This window comes from Rhinolophus hipposideros (genome assembly GCF_964194185.1).
Source record: "Rhinolophus hipposideros genome assembly, chromosome: 5".
NCBI classification, from domain to species: domain Eukaryota; kingdom Metazoa; phylum Chordata; class Mammalia; order Chiroptera; family Rhinolophidae; genus Rhinolophus; species Rhinolophus hipposideros.
Window position 1 is genome coordinate 77,729,181 of NC_138051.1, and position 23,310 is coordinate 77,752,490.

General features: G+C 53.0%; 1 protein-coding gene across 1 annotated transcript in view; it reads left to right on the forward strand.

Annotated features, from left to right (window-relative positions):
• The first annotated feature begins 1,559 nt into the window (after positions 1–1,559).
• PAPLN (papilin, proteoglycan like sulfated glycoprotein) overlaps positions 1,560–23,310 on the forward strand; it is a 39,743-nt gene continuing 17,992 nt past the window's right edge. The window contains exons 1-15 of the mRNA XM_081049899.1: positions 1,560–1,662; positions 2,412–2,515; positions 4,020–4,079; positions 10,423–10,538; positions 11,420–11,480; positions 11,798–11,900; positions 14,012–14,142; positions 15,088–15,211; positions 15,672–15,752; positions 15,839–16,011; positions 16,172–16,295; positions 16,746–16,872; positions 17,896–18,103; positions 18,650–18,832; positions 19,056–19,197. Coding sequence (XP_080906025.1) covers positions 4,026–4,079; positions 10,423–10,538; positions 11,420–11,480; positions 11,798–11,900; positions 14,012–14,142; positions 15,088–15,211; positions 15,672–15,752; positions 15,839–16,011; positions 16,172–16,295; positions 16,746–16,872; positions 17,896–18,103; positions 18,650–18,832; positions 19,056–19,197 — 1,627 coding nt within the window. The 5' untranslated portion in view covers positions 1,560–1,662; positions 2,412–2,515; positions 4,020–4,025. The remainder of the gene's footprint in view (positions 1,663–2,411; positions 2,516–4,019; positions 4,080–10,422; positions 10,539–11,419; positions 11,481–11,797; positions 11,901–14,011; positions 14,143–15,087; positions 15,212–15,671; positions 15,753–15,838; positions 16,012–16,171; positions 16,296–16,745; positions 16,873–17,895; positions 18,104–18,649; positions 18,833–19,055; positions 19,198–23,310) is intronic.

A 23,310-nucleotide genomic window follows, 5' to 3' on the forward strand; every position in this document is an offset into this window, starting at 1 on the left:
TGCTCACAACATCCCTCTGAGGTAGCAGGATGTGAGGCTTGAAGAGGTGAAGTACTTGCCCAAGGCAGTAACTGTCGGAGCCCAGGTGGTGGGTCCAAGGCTGCCCCTTAACACTGTGTGAGGGTTCTGCTTCCCTAAACTCTGGGTCTTCTTTGCAGTTGGGTGGAGAGTAATTAAATCAGGGGCCTGGGTGTCTAAGAAGTGATCGTAGAGGAAAAACAGGAACGGATCAGAAAGGTGCCTCACCGCCCACCCACAGCCCCAGCAGGAGAAGCAGCTTCCTCCCACTTTACAGGGGACCTTTGACCAAGCTCAGAAAATTCCTGGCTGATGGGGCCAGGGAGTAGGGCTTTTTGAATGCAAGAAACTATTTTCCTTTTCTAGAGAGGCTTTGGGTAATTCCACTCCCTTTTCTCTGCCAAGCTTTATCTTTGCCTGAGAATTCACACAAGTCCCCAGGGGCCCCTGCTACACAGCTGCTGCTTCTCTCTCCATTCATAGGTAAGAAATGGGCCAGATTTTAAATGCTTCTGTTTTAATGAGTATTTTATCTGAGCATCAATCAGTAATGGCCCCGGGAGATGACCCGCAGGCGTTAGGGGTCTGAAGAGGGGTTGAACTCACTAGTGACTTCTCTCTGCCCCAGTGGAGGCCAACGCAGAAATGACCAATGGCCAGGGTAGGTAAGGGGCTGAAGGCAGAAGAGGATGGGGTTAAAGGGACCTCCCACCTCCCACCTGCCCTAGGGCCAGTGCTATTTTTCTGGGGATGGGTGATTTCCAGTTCCAAAAAGGGATGGCAAGCAAGGTGTGTCTTGTTTGGGAAAAAGAAGCACAACTAGGAAAGGAAAGGAAATGTATCATATTTGTTGAGCCTCTGCCTCGATCCCAACTAGGCAATGGGGGTGCAAGCTTTACCCTCAGGGAATAAAGCTTGAGTCAGGGAGACTCAGATTCCCAGTGTGAAGCACCATAGATCTACAGCAGACAGGGGAGGAGACTGAGGGAGCAGGGGGCACCTACTCTGCCTGCTGTGATGTGGGGGAGACTTCTAGAGAAGGTGATGATGTCACCAGGGCCTTGAGGGATGAGTAGGAGTTTGCATGGTAGAGGGAGTTCTCCAGAGTGTATTCTAGGCAGTGGGAAAATCCAGCGGAGGCAGGGAAACAGCAATGTGTGTGGAGAAACTCAGCTGTGGCCTAAGGCGAGAATTCAGGGGTGGAAGACCAGCAGGGGCTAGACACAAAGATGTGTTGTTGTATGTAAGGTGGGTGAGGAGGTGGGAATGACACAGAACTGGAAGGCTTGGGCACAGAGGAAATGGGACTGCAGAGATGACCAGTGCTAGCCCAAGAGAGGAAACACGTGGTGCCTGCAGAGTGAGGGACAAGCCAACGCTTGGCTCAGACCCAAGGGGCCAGAGGCCCTGGGCATCGCAGGTGGCCGTGGAGGACTCTCCACGGGGGCATGTCCTCCCACGGAGATTGGGGTGGATGTCAGCAGCGGGGGTGGGGCGGGGAGGAAGCCGGCCAGCGCCGAGGAGAGAAAGTCCAACCTCCGCAGGCGTTCCGCGCGGCCAAGCCAACCTCCCGGGCTGGGGCTGGGGCGGGTACCAACGGAGCGGCCCCGACAGCCCTGTGCGCCAGGTTGCTCCTGGAGACAGGTAGGCAGGCTGAGGGGCTGGAACCCGACGGCGAGGGAGGAATTTGCCCGCCTGTCCTCCGGGGAGGGCGGCGTCGAGGAAGTGGGCAGCACCCCGCCCCCGACTCTGCCCGCGAGGTGGGCCCGCGCTGGGCCGCCGCTCAGCCCCGCGTGCACTCGGGCCGGGGCGGAGGTCGCGGCAGGAGGGAGCCTCCGGGGCCGGGGCCGCGTACTGGGCAGACCCGCACCCCCCCGCCCCCGCGCCTCCCACCTTCCCCTCCTCGGACGCCATTCCCGGCGCGCCGCCCGGGCGCGGGACCCCGGACGGGAGCGCCCCATCCCGGAGGTGACGCGGGGCCTGGGGCCGGATCACCAGCGCCCCGGACCCGCCGTCGGGGCTCACACCTGCCCGGCGTCCCCGCGCCTCACGTCGGAGGCGGCACCTCGCGGCCTTTGGGGGCACAGCGGCCGCGGGTCCGGGGCGGATGGTGCGGCGCAGGGCAAGTGCCCGGGTGGTGGCCCGGACGCTGGGGCGCCTCCTCTGCGCTGGCGGACACGGGCGAGACCCTTGCGTGGGGGACGGACGCAGCGGGGCGTCGCTTCCCGCGTCCGCTGGGGACCGGGGAGCGAGGGTGTGCGGGATCCCAGGCGCGAGCCCCGGGCAGGCCCCCAGGAGGCGGCGTCCCCATCAGCAGCTGTCAGTAGAGCTCTTTCCTCCCGGCCTGACTTCGGTCTCTCGCTCGGTTCCGCTCGGCCCGACGCTAACGGCAGCCAGTCTCTCCGGAGAAGCATCGCCCGTCGCTCATCTGGGTCGTAGCCCTCGAAGGGGCTCCCGCGGTAACGCCGCCCCCTCCCGCAGGCTGCTGCAATTACAGGTGCGGGCACCGGAGGGCGGGGGGGGGGGGAGCCGCCAGCCCCCAGAACCTCCGATTTGACGGAGAAAGGAATAACCAACTGAATCACTATGGGTGCTAAATTAACGGAGCGTGCACGCCATTCAATGTGCCAGGTTCAATTTTGTTGAGCTTGGCTTGTGTTTGCTGTTTTATCCTTGTCAAATGAAGTCATTTTATGCTTAAAAAAATTAGAGAGAACATTGGTAGAATTACAGATTTTAAAATTTACAAGTCAGTACTTGTGTGATGTTTTGTACTGAAAGGGGCACATTGCTCATGTCATTCTCCAGTACAGTGACATGTACACACACGCACACATATGCATACAGTGCACAGACGGAACACACACCAGCCGGCATCCAGTGTACACACCGCACACACACACGTTACGTGTAGTCACACACCAAACTCCCCAAGGCACTCAGTACACACACACACACACACACACACACACACACACAGCTTAAGGAGCCTGCTGTGGATCTTCCCCAGTACAAAGAAATACTGGCTTGCTTTTAAAGTAGGATACAATTAACATTTTAAAAACTTTTAAGTTGAGTTTTGATAGTGTCTTCAGAGACTTTTTTTTTTTTTAAATCTATCTTTATTAACGAGTTTTTAAACAATTGGTGTAATGGCTTTTTAAAAAGGAATCTTACTGAATTAAAACAGTGGGTCTGATTGCTTTAATTCTGAACTCCGTCTTTCAATAAGGAGGAAGTATTTTTAATCGCCCCCTTTTTTGCTCTCTGAAACCCTGAAAGGAGTTACTCTTGAACGTTTCTTTTTAATGCGAAATCTGTCAGTATTGCTTTTCTGTTTTTTCCCCTCCCCCCCGTTGTTGGGGAATATTGGGGAACAGTGTGTTTCTCCCATGAGCTCCAAGTCGTTGTCCTTCAATCTAGTTGCAGGGGGCGCAGCCCACCATCCCATGTGGGAATCCAATTAAGAGGTCCCACTCTAACCAACTGAGCCATCTGGCTGCCCAACTCTTGAAGTTTTTTTTTTTTTTCTTTTTTTAGTTTCAGGTGCACAAGACAAAGTAATACTTAGACGTTTATCATTTATATCCCTCACACTTTGTGGACCCCCCACCCCATCCACTATCCCTCTGACATTGCACAGCGCCATTACAGTTCCACTGTCTCTATTCCTAATGCTGTACTCCACTTCTTGTAAGTATAGACATATATATATATATAAAATTATAGTTGGCATTCATTATTGCCAACTCTTGAACTTTTTGAAGCCAGTTGTAGATGGGCCTTTTCTCCCTCCCTTACGTGGGTGGCGTGACCGGTGCTCTGCTGTGCCCCACGGTACTTCCTCCTGTCCCTCTGTTCTTCTGTGGATCTCCCGGTCACCTATGGGTAGCAGGGAGGGACACGCCCCCACCTGCCTTCAAGACTGGGGCCTGAGCCCGAGGTTGTGGTAGGGCCCTGCCTGTTGGGCCCCACCGCTCCAACCCCGGCCTCTCCCGCAGGCCGAGATGCCGCTGCTCCTGCTTGTGTCCCTGCTGCTGGCCCCGGCGCCCGGGTCCTCGGTGAGTGCAGCCCTGCCGTGCCCGGGACTACCTTGCTGGGGAGGCGGGCGCAAGGGTCTCGGTAGGGAGGACACCCTGGGCTGAGGACCAGGGAGGAAACGCCCAGTGCCTGTTGGAGACCCCGGCGGTGTCCACAGCCCTGGGAGAGGGAGGACCCCCGGAAGATGGGGTGGAAGGAGGCAAGGCCTCAGCTGAGCCTCTTCAAAAAGAGGTGGGACCTTGAAGCCATCTGGCCGAGGTGTCCAGAGCTGCCTGCCTGGCTGCGGGGGTTGTAGTTTGCAGGACCTTCCTAGCGCTCTCCCCATTCAGAGGGTGCTGGGTGCACGTTATGCTGGAGTGGACTTCCAAGGTAGAAGGAAGGGTAACGCTGGCATCAGACAAGGTGCACCCTGACGCCTGCACCTGCCGGGAACCAAACTCCCCTGGCGCCGGCCCTTCCCGGCCTCACCTTGGAGTGAGCATCTGGAGCAGGGCTGTTATAGAACCTTCTGAGATAGAACCTTCTGAGAATGACGGAAATGTTCTGTATCTGTGCTGTCCAGAAAGAGAGCCGCTGTGTTCATGTGACTATTGAGCACATGAAATGTGGCTAGTGCAACTGAGGAACTGAATTTTGTATTAGATTTCATTCTTTTTTAAAAAGATTTTATTGGGGAACAGTGTGTTTCTCCAGGGCCCGTCAGCCCCAAGTCGTTGTTCTTCAATCTGGTTGTGGAGGGCGCAGCTCAGCTCCAAGTCCAAGTCCAGTCGCTATTTTCATAGTTGTGGGGGCACAGCCCACCATCCCATACGGGAATTGAACCGGCAACCTTGTTGTTAAGAGCTTGCGCTGTAACCAACTGAGCCATCTGGCTGCCCCTATTTGATTTCATTTTAATTTAAATAGCCACATGTGGCTAGTGGCTGTGTGTCACACGGGACGGCCTGCAGGGTCTCTGCTCCCACTTCCCACATAAGAACGCAGGACATGGTGAGGCCAAAGAGGAACACCCACGGAGCCATAGGTAGGGGAGTCACACCACTATAGTCTCGCTGGTGGCTGGGTTGGAGACACAGGAAGCAGGAGCCACATGATCCTCAACCCTCACTCGGCGGCTTGCTGGCTCAGCCACCATCTTCTTGCTAGCCCCCATTTTTCTGCTAGCGTAGCCACAGCAGTTATATTAGTGGCCAATGGCTCGTTGGTTACAGTTGACGGCCAACTAGCCACAGCTGATGGCCATCCAATCACAGTTGGCCATTTACTACCTGAGTGAGCACCTTTTGACGTGAGGGCGAGAGCCTGGAAACTGCATTCCTGGCTCTGTCCCCACCACTGTGACATTAGTGCAAATTTAGAAAATGGACACAGAAGTCAACTGGTGATCAGAGTAGCCATTTCATTAACAGGAGCCCAAAGGACTCCCTGGACAGCACACATAGGTCCTGAGGAGATAGAGGGAATCTTCTAGACTGCAAGACCCGTGTGTCATGCAGGGTGGCAGGTGGGGTCTCTAGTCCCGCTCCCCACATAAGAACGCAGGACACAGTGAGGCCAAAAAGGAACACCCATAGGTAGGGGGAGTCATACCACTATAGTCTCTCTGGCGGCTGGGTTGGAGATAGAAGGCAGGAGCCACACTATCCGCAACCCGCCATCCACTTGTGTCTGCCAAACAATCTCACTTGCTAGCAATCCGCTTCTCTGCAATCCACGCTTGCTAGCTAAGCCACCATCTTCTAATGTGTTCTTATGTGGGGATCGGGAGCAGAGACCCCCAGGAGACCCCGCACAACACTATGTTTGGCCCAGGGGGTGGAGGGCAGTATCTGCAGAGCTGGGCTTGGTCCTGGAAGCAGCTCCTGCCAAGTTCTCCTGGCAGGATGGTAGGTGCAGAGGCAGCCCCTGGAGAGCTCTTCACGAAGGAGACCCACGGCCTTGACCAGACCTGGGAGGCAGGCAGGGAGAGAGACAGGACCACAACTGTTTGCTGCCTTGAGGAGGGCTGAGGAAATGCCGCCTCTGTGGAAATATGAGTTGAGGACGAGAAGGGCTGCAGTGGCAGACAGGATGGACAACAGCGGTGGGCAGCGGACACTCCTCCAAAGCCCGACAGATCTAGCAGAAGCTGCAATCTGAGTGGTGAGTGGGCTAGCGTCCTCCTTCCGCATGTCCTTTCCACCACCTGCCAGCTTCCCACAATCTCCTTTGCCACCCCATGGTCCTTGCTCCCTAAATGCCACATCTGAGGTCCTTGGTGCAGGCTTCCTCCTGTTGCATGAATTCCGCACCTCAGGTGGAGAGGCCACAGTGCCAGTGTCAGGATGAAACCCAGAGGTACCCCCTAACAGCTGCGTGACCAGGCCATAGATTCCTTTAATTTGGGGGTAATAGTGCCTCCCCACAGGTTGCCGTGCAGATGAAGTGAGTCAAGGTCCACAAAGTGCCCGGGGTCCTAGTGGGTGCTTTTTCACTTAGAAACACTGAGTAGACTTCTGCTGGGCTGATAACTCTCCTCTGTTTGGGGGAGGGTGTGGCCCACGCTAACAGCTCAGCTGCCTCAGTTTCTGGTTCTAGCTGGGACAGGATCCACATAGGTTACCTGAGCACTTCTGGGCGGTTCTAGTGCTGACAGGTCAGCTTGAACAGCGTGAGAAGAGGATTAGGGAGACTAAAGCAAGATGCAGCTTTACTGCCCCCAAACCCAAGCCTGTCAGGGAAGGCGATGGATTTCCAGTACCCCCTCCCTTACCTGCACACACCCTCTCATACACTCACACCTATGCACCTTGGGCAGCTGATCCATCTGGAATAGCACAGCAAGAAAGGGGTCTCCTGAGTAGCCCCAGGTGGGAGTTGCAGGAGGAGTGGGTGGGGTGCTGAGCGCAGCAGGAGGCAGGTGAGGACAGGCCAGGGTGAGGGCAGACTGGAGCAGCTCATCTGGCTTCACACCATCAGTCTGTGGTTTGGGTAATTATAGGGAAACAAACTGTGCCTGTGCCGCTCGTGGCTGAAAGTGCTTTTTTCCTTCAGACCGTGTGGAGTAGGAGACAGGGCATGGTTCTAGAATCTGGCAGGCTAGGTCCCTCAATCCAGCTTGCTGCTGGCCCTGGGCACGTGGATGCCTCCCTCACAGGTGCTGGGCACCTGAAGCAAAAGGATGTTTGTAAGGCCCAGTACTTAGAAGGCCCTGTGTCCAGGCCAGTCCTCCCCCGACCCCAACCTGGCTGCCACACGGTGGCTGGATGGAAGGGGTGCCCCTTGTTGCCTCATCCACACCAATAAGCCCGGGCCTGCCCCGGGGAAGGGTGGATTGAAGAAACTCAGTGGCTGGGATTCAGGCCTGACATCCAGACAGGCCTTGGTCAGAAGATAATCAGTAACCAGACCAAGGCCGGCAGGATGAGGAAGCAGCATTCCCTGTGGGCCGCTTCCAGAATTCTTATAGTGTGGTGACGAGGCTGGGGGGTGGGGCAGGGTGCTCGTGGTCCCTGGAAAGTTACCTTCCACCCTCAGCACTCAATATCTTCCACTGCAAAATAGGAACTTGATCAAGTAAATTTCAGTTTAAATTTCATTTGAGAACACTTTGATATTCTGAGTCACTGGTTTTCAAAAGCTTGATGATTTTGTCCCAGTTAGAACTGAAGAAAAAATGATTTGAAGAGTGAAAGCTAAGACCTTTGGCCTGGCCGGTGCTTCCTTCTTGCTTTTGTGTGTGGTTCAGCAAATGTAGTGTGATTTGTTCTGATTCAGGGTTCTGGCTCTATTTTACAACAAGGATAACTAGATGTTTGGCATCGGTGGCGTTAGGGCTGAGCTGTGAGTGATCTGCGGGTCCCAACCCTGTCCCCACTTGAGACCCTCTGAAGTTGCTGGAGGCTCACAGTGGGAGGAAGAGCTTGTTTTCTCACATTAGGACTTGAGTTCTTTGTCTGGAAAATGGGAGTGATTTTTTTTCCCCCCTAGAGATTCTTATGTGATGATGCCCTAAAAATAAAGTCCCCTTCCAGCAAACAGGACATACTTCCAGTACACCTTCTGCCTCCTGGCCAAACAGTGAAGTCACATCAACACCTGTCCAGCTCCTTAGGACTCATCTGCGTCTTACTTGGCTGCCCCAATGGAGTAGGTGGGAACAAAGGCCTGCGGTGAAGCTATTGTGTCCGCTTGTTCTTATGAGGCTACCTCTCTCTGCTTCACTTTTCTTACCCATGCACTGGGGCAATAATACCCACCCACACATTGCCATACAGACGAAATAGTCAAGGTTCACAAAATGCCCTGCGTCCTATTAGGTGCTTCCTGCCTTAGAAATACCTGAGTAGCCTTTCCCCACCTCCTCTCCAGCAGTGTATGAGCCCAGATGTCAGGTTCTGAGGATTAAATGAGTAAACGTGTATAGCATGTGGACTTTTGATGTCAGCTACAGGGTGCTAGGTCTTTATGGTGGAAAACTGTATCCATTAGGATTATATTCCTGTTATGGAGTCCCAAATAACAGTCCTTCAACAAGAGAAACTTGATCCTTCTCTCACTTAAACACCCCGAGGTCAGAAGTCCGGGAATGTTGGGTGACCCAAAGTCCTCTAGGCTCCTTTTCTCTTTGTGTCACTGTCTGAAGCCTCTATTCCTAAATTGCCTCATAGTCTAGAAGGCTACTCCAACACCAGCCATGACATCTACTTTCCAACCAACAGGAGTACAGGAGGAAGAAGAAAAAGGACAACTGCACATGCAAGCTATGTCTTAGGAGATTATTGGAGGTTGGCAGTGTTGTGCGGGGCACCCTGCTCGCTGCACCATGTGTCATGTGGGGCGGCCTGCGGGGTCTCAGCTCCCACTCCCCACATAAGAATGCAGGATGTGGCTAGGCCAAAAAGGAACACCCATGGAGCCGTAGGTAGGGGAGTCATACCACTAGTCTCACTGGAAGCTGGATTCACACGATGTGCGACCTGCTATCCGCTTTTCTGCAATCTGCAACCCGCAATCCACCGTGCTAACTGCAGTCCGTGCTTGCCAGCCACCATCTTCTTGCTAGCCCCCATTTCCTGCTAGCGTAGCCACGGCAGTTATATTAGTGGCCAATGGCTCACTGGTTACAGCTGAGGGCCAACTAGCCACAGCTGATGGCCATCCAGTCACAGTTGATGGCCATTTACTACCTGAGCCAGCACCTTTCCATGTGAGGCTGAGAGCCTGGAAACTGCACTCTTGGCTCTGTCCCCACAGGGAGGAAGAAACCACAGCCTCCTCTTACATACCACCATCAACACCACCAACACACACAAAGAGGATTAGATTAACTTCTTGTTTTAATAGGCCAGAGTTACAGGAACTTCCTGAAGTGAGGTCACCTCACAGGGCAGAAGCAGGTGCAACAAGGTTTGGTGTGTCTTTTCCCCTGTAGACACTGGTGAAGCGTGGCACTGCCTGCGGGTGACACTCCCAGCCTACCCGAGAACCCGCCCTGTTCTTCCTGCCCTTTTATATATTCCTCCTTGTGGGGACAGAGCCCCAGAAAGCAGTTTCCAGGCTCTCGGCCTCATGTGGAGAGGTGCTGGCTCAGATAGTGGATGGCCGTCATCTGTGGCTGGTTGGCCATCAGCTGTAGCCATTAAGCCATTGGTCACTGATATAACTGCCGCGGCTACGGAGGGGAGCCGAGGAGAGTGAAGGAGGAGACTGAAGGAGAGTAGGGAGAGTCGAGGACAGTTGGTTGGTTGGCAGCAAAGCGAACAGCAGGTCGCACGTCGTGTAAACCCAGCCTCCAGTGAGACCATAGTGGTATGACTTCCCTACCTATGGCTCCGTGGGTGTTCCTGTTTGGCCTTACCGTGTCCTGCGTTCTTATGTGGGGAGCGGGAGCAGAGACCCCGCCGGACGCCCTGCACGACAAATGGCGCAGCGAGCAGGGTCCCCGGCACGACACTCCTGGAAGGGCCTGCTCTGCTGACCCAGGGACTCCCATGCAAGGGAATGTTTACAGATATCTTGATTGTCAACCCAGACTGCACAGGCCGGGGGATAGCATCATCAGGGCGCAATTCTCTGCTGCCAGCTTGGCGGTTTCCCCACCGTGCATGGCAAAGAGCAGGAGCTGGCTACTTTGACAGATGCGAAGGCCTGGCTCTCAGGTCCTTCTGGTGAAAGCTGGCTAATTCTGTAAGTGAATATGGGTGGGGTGCCTAGCGAGGTGTTGTCAACTCCTGCAGGGCTGGCTGTAGGAGAGAGAATGCCAGCCTCCCTGAATGGGCAGGGGAGTGTTATTTTTAGGCAGGGGGCTTGGGTGAGCTTCTGAGAGCCCTTGTGGTGGCTCCGAGTGTTAACTCAAGTTCCTGAGTGTGTCTTTTCCTCCAGGTTCCCCAGGTGAGGCGGCAGAGTGACACCTGGGGCCCCTGGGGTGGCTGGAGCCCATGTAGCCGGACCTGTGGAGGAGGCATCAGCTTCCAGGAGCGCCGCTGCTACTCGCAGAGGTAGGGGAGGCTGGGCTGGGCCAGCTGGTTAAAAGAGCGTGGGCACAGGGACTTGGCTGGGTCCTGGGCCAGTGCTGCGTCACACAGGCAGAACCACCACCAGAATAGATTTGTTCTGGGAGCAGCATGGATGGAGAATTTGCAATTAGGTCATTTCCCATGTACTTACACTCTGATTTCAATAATCAACCTTATGTCCGAGGATCTGGAGCCAAGCCTGCTTCATCCACCCCCGTCTCCAGCTCCTAGCTCAGTGTGGGCATAGGGCAGGGGCAGTGAATTCCTGTTGAATTAATAATCTTCAACAATGCTAAGTTGTGTAGTTTCTCTACCTTCAGCCACTTTGTCAAATATAGGTGTTTCCCACTTCACGTGATTTAAGACCTCCTACTACGTGCCCTGCACTCTGATAGGTGCCATAGAGGGGAGGGCACAAAAGGAAGGGTGATGACACCTTGCCTGTCGGTGGGTTTAAATCACTGTTCCTGTGAGCCCGTGTGAAGAAGGGAGAGAGGTGTGCTGTTATTCTAAGTGCCTTGTCGTCATTGTCTCCTTAAATGGCAGAGTAGCTTTATCAGGTGGGTATATGTTATATTTTATTTTATCTCCAAGGGCAGAATTTGGGGCTTCTCTGGAACTTTGCCTTCAGAGGCCGAGTGGCCCAGAGTTAGACTCCAGGATAGTTGGGCTTCTGAGTCTTCTTCTCCTGAGTATAAACATGAGGCTCACTGCCCCTCCCTAAGGGGATTTGTGGGTGCAGGCACCTCCATCCCTCACCCAGGAGTCCCACAGAGGCTGAGGGGCCTGTGGGAGAGGCCCAGGAGGGGGCTGGGAGTGTTGGGTCAAAGGGGTTGGGGCTTCCTGGTCCTCTTGTCCTGCAGGAGAGATGGGGGCTCCAGCTGTGTGGGCCCCGCCCGGAATCACCGCTCTTGCCACACTGAGGTAAAGCTGCCTTTCCAGATCCCCTACCAGGCTGACATCTAAGCCCTGGGGGGCCCTCCTGTCAGTGCACAGCCGGGCTTGCATGGGAACCCCCTTCCACACCTCTCACCAAAGTGACAAAAATGACAGCTTCGACAGCTTCCCCTCCAGCCACCCAAAGCCCCTGGCCCCTGGAGGGTAACCCTGGGGGCCACTCCACCTCCCTGAAGCCGCACAGAGGTGGGGGGACAGGACCTGACCTCCCTGGAACCAATGGGGTGGGCAGACCCCAGGGGTGGCCTCACTTCCCCCTCCCTTGCCCCCTCCATCCCTGGCAGAGCTGCCCTGATGGTGCCCGTGACTTCCGGGCGGAGCAGTGCTCGGAGTTCGATGGCCAGGAGTTCCAGGGCCGGTGGTACAAGTGGCTGCCCTACTACGGGGGTAAGGGCGGGTGGCCTCCACAGCGGGGTTTCCTGCTGCCCCACCTTGCGTTTTCCTGTGCTGGCCCCATCTTTTCGGAATCTCTTTTATATGTAGACTTTTCATTTCACAATTCTCATTACCATATTATACACACTTTGTCAATTACGTTTAAAAAAACCAAGAGTACCCTCAGCATGTGCCCATCAAAACACAACAGTGGTGACCATCTTGGGTCTTTCCATCCATTTTTCCCTCCGTGTACGTGGCTGTGGAATGCCATTTTGAGCCGTTTTTGGCCTGCTCCGTGGAGCATTGCTAGTGCTGCATGGAGGCCGTGGAGAGGAGGGGGTGCTGCATTTGGGCTGCAGGGGCTCAGTATGGCAAGAGCCCATGTACTCAGAGTCTGTGGGGCTAGAGGGTGGGCGCTGGGTAACTTTGAGGAGGGTGCATATTGTTAATTTTTAGAGCCGTACATTTCAAGAAAAAAAAAACAAAAAAACAAAACACTAATGTGTATGTAATTAAAACATTTTAAATGCGTCAAGATATCCTAGGATAACTTTTCTGAGTATTAGTTTTTCACTGCTCACTGCAAATGACTCATGGAAACCTGTGGCACTCTGGATTCCAAGTTATTGAACATTCATATCCTGTGTGTGCTGGGGGTGGGGGGAGGGGAGCCTTGGCTAAAGGGGGTGGCCCCGGGGGGGCCATTGGCATTCATTGCTCCTCCTGGATCCTGAGGTGAGCATACGTTGAAAATAATTTAAATATATCTGTATTATAGAAAAATTGGAACATAGAGGAAAGGTTACAAAGACCGGTGAAGGATGCCTTCTTTGTTGTGGAGGTGATTCCGTCCTATTAGCACTTTTAGGCTGTTGAAACAATGTGTGTATAGTATTAGATAAATATAAAAATTAAAACAAGAAAAAAAAAGACAAAATTTAAACAAAACAATGGGATCACTGCTAGCATTTCATTCTAGCCCTTTTCACATTATTTTCTCTCTGTATTGACACATCTGTAATTATGGCATAGTATCACTTTGCATTCTGTTACAAGCATCTTCCCACGTTATTGTATAGTCTTCATAATTTAAAACTTTTTGTTTATCGGGGTGACATTGGTTAGTAAAAATATATAGGTTTCAAGTGTACAATTCTGTATTACATCATTTTTATATTGCATTGTGTTCACCACCCAGAGTCAGGTCTCCTTCCTTCACTATATATTTGACCTCCTTTGCCCTCTTCTACACACCAGCCCCCCCCCCCCACACTTTGGTAACCACTAAACTGTTGTCTATAAGTTTTTGTTCGTTTGCTGCTTTCAGTTTTATAACCTACATATGAGTGAAATCACATGGTTCTCGACATTTTCTGACTCATTTCACTTAGCTTGATAATCTCAAGATCCATCCATGTTGTCGCAAATGGCAGTATTTCATCTTACGTCTGAGTAATATTCCATTGTAACATTTCATAGATGTACCACATCTTTATCCAATTTTCTATCGAAGGACATTTCAGTTGTTTCCATGTCTTGGCCACCGTAAATAATACTGCAGTGAACATAGGGGTACATATATCTTTACAGATAAATGTTTCCGGATTTTTTTGGGTAGATACCCAGGAGAGGGATTGCTGTGTCATATGGTAATTCTATTCTTAATATTTTGAGGAACCTCCATACTATTTTCCGTAATGGCTGTTCCAATTTACATTCCCACCAGCAGTATATGAGGGTTCCTTTTTCTAGTCTTCATAATTTTTAACAGCATTGTCAACATGTATAACATTCTATTGGTAGGTAATCATTTTCTCAAAGAGTTGCTGATTATTAATATTTGGACTTGTAAATAACACTGACATAAACCTCTTTAGGTGTCTGGCTTTTCCCTTATTCTGCAATTTTTCTTTGACTTGATCTCCAGATATGCAGCAGTTTTGTGGAGAATGACCCCTTTCTCTGGGGTAGAGATGCGACTCTGAGCCACTTGGGGGGGCTGCTGCTAAGGTTTCCTCTCCCCGGAAGTGTGTGCTTCTGGCTCTGCCCCCGCTCCCCTGTGGCTAGGATAGGCTTTGAACCTCACCGGGATCTCAGGTTGCCTCTCTTGCCTGCTCCAGCTCCAAACAAGTGTGAGCTGACCTGCATCCCCAAGGGGGAGAGCTTCTACTTCAAGCACAGGGAGGCCGTGGTAGACGGGACGCCTTGCGAGCCTGGCAAACGGGACGTCTGTGTGGAGGGCAGCTGCCGGGTGAGTTGTGCCTCCCCAGACCCCCACCTTGGAGCTGGCATGGGGCTTATTGCAGCATGTTTCCCTGCCCTGCACCAGCAGGGCCAGTGGCCCTCATGAGCTTGATGTCTTCCCAAGACAAACTTCTAAGGTGCCTTGCATTGCAGATGCCCTAGGACCCCCTTACCTTTACCCTTTGAAAAGGAGCCCCACAGTAAGAGCCACTCTGTGGGTGGCAAGTTACAAAAACCCAACTAAAACTGACTTAAGAAAAAAAAACATCGAAGGATGGGCCTACTGGTTGCAGGTGTCTGAATGATGCTGCTGGAAATCTCTCTCTCCTTTCCTTTTGGCTTTCCTCTCCTGTGGCTCAGCATTAGGATCAGGCAGCTTCTTCCTGTGAGGTGTGAAGATGGCCACCAGCAGCTCCAGGCTTCTGCTGTCCCAGCCTGGCAACTCCCTAGGGAAGGGTGCCCCATTCCCAGGAGTTTCAGCACCCTGGGGTTACTTCTGATTTGTCTTGGCTTGGGACTCCCCTCAACCACTCTCTTGAGCGAGGTGTACAGCCTACTGATTTGCCCCAACCTACTGGTGGGGAGCTCTATCCAAACACTGTGGGAGAGAGGTGGCCTCCAAAGGAAAATGAGGTGGTGTTCCCAGAGAAGGGGAGATGGGTGCTGAGCGGGCAAAAGAGGTGGCTTGTCAACCATGGGCCAGATCCAAATTTACTCAGACCTCGACAGTTCTGATTCATCTGAGAATTTTTTCAAATTGTTGCAAATCTCCAAAAGATTCTCCAATATATTTATTTTTAAAAATGTATGTATATGTGGTCTTATGAAGTTTAAACCTATGTTGTTCAAGGGTCAGCTGTAGTTCCTGCTCCTCCCTGAGCTGGCCAGGCAAGCAGGGATGGAATGCTGGTGTGTCTGTGACTCCGATCTCTCCCTCGTCTCTGCCTGGCAGGTTGTCGGCTGTGACCACAACCTAGATTCATCAAAGCAGGAAGACAAGTGTCTGCAGTGTGGGGGTGATGGCACAACCTGCTACCCTGTCACAGGAACCTTTGATGCCAGGGACCTCAGCAGAGGTGGGGTCTGTAGGCAGCTGAGACAATGGCCTGTTGCCTGTCCCTTCCTGGTCTGTCTCATGCTCTGTCTGTCATCCTCATGGCACTGAGAAGGTCTGATCTGGAGCTCAGGTCATACCTAAAAGGCTCAGGGTGCAGGCCAAACCCTTTCGCAGGAGCCCGTAGGACCACGCTAGCTAGGACCTCTGCCCACTCGTCCAGTGTCATCTCATACTGCCGCTCATTCCTGTCCCCATTGTCCCCATCCGTCCTCTCCCCAGTCAGTTTGGGTGCCCAAGCCTGCCCGCCCTGGGCCTTTGTAAAACTCTTTCCTCCTTCAGGAACACTCTTTCCCAAGCAGCCCAGCCCTGCTGCCTCCTCCTCTTCCTTCCTGATCCCATCTGTGCTGCCAGGGGCTTAGCAGCCGCAGGCCCAGCCCTCCCTGTGGTTGGGTGGTCCCAGAGTCTCTCCGCTTCCTCAGGCTACAACCAAGTCCTGATAGTGCCTGTGGGGGCCACCAGCATCCACATCGAAGAGGTGGCTGCCAGCAGGAATTTCCTGGGTGAGGACAGTTTGGATCTCGGGGAGTTGGGGGCTGCGGCAGGGAAGCGGGTGGCCCTGGCAGCTGATGGGGGGCTCCCCGCACAGCGGTGAAGAGCGTCCGTGGTGCGTACTTCCTGAACGGGCACTGGACCATCGAGGTTGCCGGGACCCTGCCCGTGGCCAACACCATCCTGCACTATGAGCGGGGCGCGGAGGGGGACCTGGCACCTGAGCGGATCCATGCCCGCGGCCCCACCTCGGAGCCCCTGGTCATCGAGGTGAGCTGGGCTGGTGGGAGAGGCCTCTGATGTGAAAGGGGCACCTGGTCCGCAGGAGGACGTGGGGTGCCTGGGGCCCGAAGCCGGCAGGAGGGCGGCAGGAAGGGGGGTGGCGGAGGCCCCACTGGCGACTCGCCTCATTGAGGATTTCCCTGTGCAGCTCATCAGCCAGGAGCCCAGCCCCGGCGTGCGCTATGAGTACTATCTGCCCCTGAATGTCCCCGGGCCCGGCTTCAGCTGGAGCCATGGCTCGTGGAGTGAATGCAGTGCTGAGTGTGGTGGAGGTGAGGGCCTGGCCCCGGGGACAGGGCAGTCCTCTCCTTGAGGCGTTCCAGCCCGACGGGGGGAGGTGGACCTATAGATGAGACATCTGCATGTCATGGGGTCACCTTGGGGAAACCCAGGGGTTGGGGGACTCCATGAAGGGCCCCCACCTAAGCTAAGAGAACCAGAGAGGGCTCCCTGAGGCCGTGGCGTTTCATAGGAGATGGTACTCTGTTGGCAGTGGAGGCAGAGCCTGAGCCGATGACCAGCTGTTATACTGGGGCTTGGTCACTCACTGATAAAACTGTCCAAGCCTCAGTTTACTCACCTGTAAATGGGGGATGATGATGGCACCTATCCCAGGGGATTGTTTCAGGCACTTGGGATGTGTCCAGAATGGTGCCTGGCCCAGAGAACACATTTGGTGAATGTGGACTGACCAGCTGTCCACTATGGCCGGGCCTCTACAGGTCACCAGTCCCGCCCAGTGTTCTGCACAAATGACAATGAGGTCTACCCTGACCACATGTGCCAGCACCAGTCACGTCCAGCCAACCTCCGCCCCTGCAGCTCTCACCCCTGCCCACAGACCAAGCGGTGAGGTCCTTGCCAGCCCCTCCACGCATGGCGGTGCCCAAGCCCTTGGGTGGGAGGGAATGGGGTGTCTAGGCTGCTTTAGGTGTTGAGCAAAGAGGTTGGGTGGCCTAGGGCTCCCACAGCTGTGGCTAGAGTTGGGGGTGGTGCAGCTGTCACTGGAGGAGACTGTGGAGGGGTCTGAGCATGAGGCCCAGGGCTATTCTGTCCATCCTTGTGTGCACACGCAGTGCCCAGAGTGTCCAGGCTGGTGGCAGGAGGTTTGGGGAAGATACTAGAGGTCCCGTCTGTCTGAGCCATCAAGGTGCTTGGCTCGACAGATGCCCAGGAGTGGGCCGGGTTGGGCCAAAGTGTCTGTGGGCGTCTGCAATGCCTTTGTTCCTGTACAAAGGGCCTCTTACCTGTACCAGCCCAGAGTGTGGCGCCTTGCTGGGGCCTAGCGTGTGTGTGGGAACAGGTAATCTGCAGGCCACAGGCTCCCTGCAGGGCTGGTGCAGTCCTTCTACCCTCGTGGCCTTGGTGGCAGCTGGCCTCATGGGATGGTGGTGGGCTTGGCTTTGCATGTGTGATGGGCACTGCCCTTTCCTCTCGGTCCACGTGCCCCAGGGCCAGGCATGGCCACTCCAGGCCACTGCACACATGGGTGAGTGTGGCCCCTCTGGAGATCCCCCAACTAAGGTCAGACTCTGAGGAAATGGAGTCTGGCTGGGGGTAACAGGGGACTTGGTGAGAAGGAGAAAAGGAGATGCGGGTGCAGACATGTGAGATCTGTGAGAGGGAGGAGGTAGCCAGGCTCTGTGTTGTAAGGACTCAGTGCACAGTGGCAGGAGATGGTGAGTAGGACTTGGCTCTTGGCCTTGGTGCAGAGCTTTTTGCCCCCCAGCTTCACAGGCCTGGATGTTCAGAAGATGGGGCAGGTTGGGGAGGTCCCCAGCCCATTCCTGTGTGTGAGAGCTGGTGCCCCGTCAGCCTGGGCTTTTGTCCCCTGCTGCTGGGCCAGCCTTACCGATTCCTGCTTCCTGCCAGTTGGAAGACTGGGCCCTGGGCGCCCTGCTCGGCCTCCTGTGGAGGAGGCTCCCAGTCCCGCTCCGTCTACTGCATCTGGTCCGATGGGACTGGCGTCCAGCAGGCTGTTGAGGAGGCCGAGTGTGCAGGTCTGCCTGGGAAGCCCTCTAGCACGCAGGCTTGCAACCTGCAGCACTGTGCAGCCTGGAGCGTGGAGCCCTGGGGAGAGGTGAGGCCCCTGCCCGCCCAGGAGGGGGTGCGGTGTAAATGAGGAGTTGGGTCGTGGGCCTGGGCAGCAGCAGTACAGGGTTGGAAGGCTTGTCCTCCACCATGAAAACGGATCCTGGGAAGTAAAGTGACCTGCTAGATTGCTTGGAAGCTGTGGCCAAGGCTAGGACAAGGAGCAGTGCTTGGACTCCTTCTCCAGTGCTCTCCCTCCTCCTCTAGGGTCCCAGGCCGGGTGGGAAAGGCTTTGCCTTGGACACGTTGGTTGGGGGCAAGGAAGGAGCTGGCACTGTCTGGGTCTGCTGGTTACTGCTTCCAGCACCTACAGAGGTCCAAATTGCAAACGAGGGGATATGGAACATGTGCCTCAGGATGGTGTCAACAGCCATGGTTCATGCTGTGTGACCTCAGGAGAGTGACTCAGCCTCTCTGGGCCTGGGAGCTGGACATGGGCAGTAGGGTGCTGTCCGCCCTCCATGTTAGGCCTGTCCAATCCAGCATGGCTTTTCTGGGCAAAGACAAGCTCCCGCTGATGGCCTGGTCCTTACAGTGCTCTGTCAGCTGCGGTTCTGGAGTCCGGAAGAGGAGCGTCACTTGCCGGAGTGACCAGGGGTCTCTGCTCCATGCCACAGCATGCTCCTTGGAGGACCAGCCACCTCTCATTGAGCCCTGTGTGCACGATGACTGTCCTGTCCTTAATGACCAGGCCTGGCACATAGGCCCCTGGGGTCTAGTGAGTGCTTGCCTCCCTCCCCATGCCTGCTGCCCAAACCTGGACCCTTGGGTCTCTGGGAGGCAGCTGCACAGGGGCCTGTCCTTGGATCTGACATGCTTTCCCAGGCACCTTCTCCCTCCTTCCCTCCCTTGTGCGTACCCCCACCCCCACCCCCACCTTCGGGGTCTCTCTCCCTATGCATACGTGTTCTCTCCTCCCACTCCCACCCTGTGGACCCCAGTGCTCTACGAGCTGCAGCTCGGGCACTCGCAGGCGCCAGGTCATCTGTGCCATTGGGCCGCCCAGCCACTGCAGGAGCCTGCAGCTGTGGAAGCCTGCAGACGTGGAGCCCTGTAACACGCAACTCTGCCATCTCCCTCCCGGTAAGGACAGGAGGGGCCTGACTTCTTTCCCCACGACAAAACTAGCCAGCACTTCCTGCCTCTGCTGTGTCAGCCACCTGGGCCACTCTCCTCCCACATGTCCCTTTACTGAAGCCTTTGCCACCCATAAAGTCCAGCTCTATGCAGCCTTACTAGCCAGCCCTGTTTTACCCCTCAGAGGTCACATCCTACCCCCATAGCTCACTGTCACTGTCACAAGTTAGTATCCTCGTATTACAGTGGTTGCATAGGGCTAGCAAGCCATTAGGCCTACTAGCTATAAGCTTCTTGACGGCCGGGTACTTGACTTCCTTATTTCTGTTTATACCCCGTACAAAACTTAGCTAGTATGCGGTAGGTGCTCAGTGTTTGTTGAATGACTGAGTGACTGAGTGAAGAGGAGGGAGGTGGTCTAGGAAAGATTGTCTTCATATACTCCTTCTGCTTCTATATTCCCCCTTTCCCTTCCCTGCATCCCCTCTGGGAAAGAAGGCATCCCAGGCATGAGAAACGGCAAGAGGAAGGAGGAAGGGTGCAGAGGCCAGCACTTGCTTGGTGTGAGGATGTGATATTGAGGAAGGCTGTGGATTGGGCTAAGCTGGGGGTGGGAGGGGCCTCTGTGCGGTGTGTTTGGCCCTGACTTACGTGCGTGCGAGTGGTGGAGGCAGTAGGATTCCGATGGAGGTGCATGGTCGTGTGGCTAAGAACCAGTGGCCTGGAGTCAACAGCTAACCTGGTTCAGATCTCCACTCCATTGCTGACCAAGCATGTGGGCACAGTTTGCTGCCTCTCCTCTCTGCTTCTCCGTTCGCCCATCTGTACAATGGGGTTAGCACGACTTTCCAGGCTTGGGGTGAGTCCCTGGCAGGCTGCCTGAATACACAGTGCCAGAGAAGCAAAGCGTCAGCCGTGGTGGTGGTGAGGCTGGGTGGGGGCTCCTGGGTGCCTTGGCCTGGCCCTGGCCCTCAGGGTGCATGAGCAGGACAATCCTCGGCTCCCATGAGTCCAGCTACCTAGAGCTACTCACTGTCCCAGGGCCCTGGACGCCTTCCTGGAATAGGTGGCCCTGAGCTTGCTGGAGAAAGGCGTTCACATGGGTAAAAAGGAAGGAAATGGAGAGAGAATTTCAGGCCAGTTGAGTTGTTAACGAAAAAACCTTCATTGCTATTTTTATAATTATGAAAACTATGTATGTTCATTGTGGAAAATTGGGAGAAATCTGGAAAGTAGTGTATAGAAGCTTCAATTTCCCTTGATACCATCCATCAGTGGGATAAAGCTTTAGTGTACTTCCTTGTAACGTGTGTGGTTTTCTATCGGCTTTCTCCTCTTAATGCTGTTTGGTGTGTGAACATTTTCCAGTGTCATGATTTCTTGAGGCTTCACGGAAGTCCATGATGGGTGAGAAATTGAGGTGATTTCTGGTGGTTTGGGTAATGTCACTAACGCTGTAGTGCGTTCTGGTATAAGCCTGGGAGGGGGCTGGGGTCTGATGACGAGCCCACTGGGTTGTGGGCCTTGGAGAGGGCACCAGACTCACCCCTGCAACCTCTGCCTCCTCCTCTTTCTGGACTCCAGAGCTGTGCTCGCCAGTAGAAATAGAAAGCCAGACACACATGTCATTTAAAAGTATCTAAGGGACACCTTAAAAAAGTAAAAAGAAACAAGTGAATTTATATGTAATAATATATTTTATTTAACCCAATTAAATATATATATATATATATATATATATATATATCCATGGAATCAATATAAAAATTATGAACAGGATACTTTACATTCTTTTCTTTTTATAAGATTTAAAAAACAATCTTTGAAATCCAGTGTATAGTGTAAACTTATAGTACATCTCCAGTCAGCTGCTAACATGTCACTGGCATGCTTTATCTAGATTTCATAAAATGTACGGTTGGCAGAGTGGCTTCACTACCCACGTTGTTTCAAACACACTGAGATATTTTTCTATAAATGAATCAAGCCTCAGTATTTCAATTTAAAACTCAATTACTCCGAAGTAAAGAATGTGAAACTCAGATTCTGGGTCACTCTGGCCACGTTTCAAGTGCTCAATAACTGAGACCAGTAGAGACCCCAGTACTGGCCCTCAGCCCAGGGGGTGAGGACGGGGACAGGAGGTCCAGAGGGTGGTTGGTGCTCTTAGGGCTGGCGTGATGCTGAGGGCTGCAGATTAGATTTGTCTAATACAGCCCGGGGGAGTCAGTGAAAGTTTTGGAGCTAGAAGATGACATCACGAAAGCTACTTAGGAGGACAAATTGGGCCTGAGGGTCAGACTGAAGTGGAGACAGGTGGGAAGCAGAAGCCTGGTGGGGGGCAGGCTGTGGAAATTCAAGTGCTAGAAAGAGCAACAAATGAAGGAATGGGCACTGGCCCAGCAGAGCCTAATGCCCAGAGGGTATGTGGGAAAGAGGTGCTGGGCTCAAAGTTAAGTCTGAAAAGGTGGAAGAGAAGAGTCACAGGATAGGAAGCCAGAGGTAGATGGGCTTGGCAGAAAAGTGCCTCTCACTTTGAGATGACAGAGGGACAGAGGCAGAGATTCCCAGGCTGGCTGGGGGCTGTGAATGCAGGGCCCAGGAGAACGCAGGAGGCGGGTAGAAGATGATAGAACTGGGGAGAGAGTTTGAATCAGCCTTGCCTGAGGTCTGGGTGGGGTAGTCAGTAAAACGAAAACAAGCATTTTATCGCATATCTACTGCAGTCTGCCCACCCTAAATTATTTTTAAAATATCCCTGGAGACTGGCAAGATGTAGTCCATATGGGAATGGAATTTTCACTTATTTTTTATAACTTTATTCCATTATGTACTAGTAAGTATGTTATATGAAATTTGAAAGACATTAACAAATACAAGGAAGGGAACCCCTAACCCCACCCAACCACACACGTGGGAAGCACTCAGAAACTTTCACTGAACATTTGGGGTGTGTTCTGCAAGTCTTCTAGGTATTATTTTTTTTAATTCCTTTTGTCTTAATTTACTCAGCCTTTTGCATTTTTCCCCAACATCTTCTGATGAAAAAAATTTTTTTTAATGTTAAAATTTTTTAAAATTTTATTGGGGAATATTGGGGAACAGTGTGTTTCTCCAGGGCCCATCAGCTCCAACTTGTCCTTCAATCTAGTTGTGGAGGGCGCAGCTCAGCTCCAAGTCCAGTCGCCATTTTCAATCTTAGTTGCAGGGGGCGCAGCCCACCATCCCACGCGGGAATTGAACCGACAGCCTTGTTGTTGAGAGCTCGCTCTCTAACTAACCTTGTTATCCGGCCGCCCCTCTGGAAGCTCAGCAGCAGCTCGTTGTCTTCAGTCTAGGTGTGGAGGGCACAGCTCACTGGCCCATGTGGAAATCGAACCGGCAACCCTGTTGTTGAAAGCTCACGCTCTAACCAACTGAGCCATCTGTCTACCCTGAAAAATCTTTTTAATAACTTCATTGTGGTGGTTAAATATCATACCATAAAATTCACCCATTCTAATGGTATAATTCCTGATTTTTAGTAACCCACCTTCTAAATTCTACAATTAATATTTTGTTATATTTTTCATTATCTACTCTCTGTCCTTTCTCTCAATCCAGTTACTTTTAATATGGAATCTTCTTATTGAGGTAAAATTCACATAACCTATGGTTAACCATTTTAAAGTGTAAAATTTGGTGTTAGTGTATTCACAATGTTGTACAACTACCAGCTCTCTAGATTCAAAATTTTCCTCACCCCATAAAAGTGCCTTGTACCCATTAAGTTATCACTTCCCATTAATCCTACCCCCCTTCCCTGGCAACCTGATTTCCTTTCTGTTTTTATGGATTTGTCTATTCTGGATTTTATCACAGAAAAGGATCAGTAGACCTTTCGTGCCTGGCTTCTTTCACTTAGCAGAATGTTCTGAGTGAGGTTTATTGAGGTTGTAGCATGAATCAGTACTTCATTCCTTTTCATGGATGAATAACATTAAATTATATAGATACATCACCATTTGTTTATCCATTCATCTGCTGATAGGTATTTGGGTTATTTCCGCCGTTTAGATGCAATGAATAATGCTGCTATAAGCATTCACGTGCAAGTTTCTGTGTGGACGCTGGTTTTCA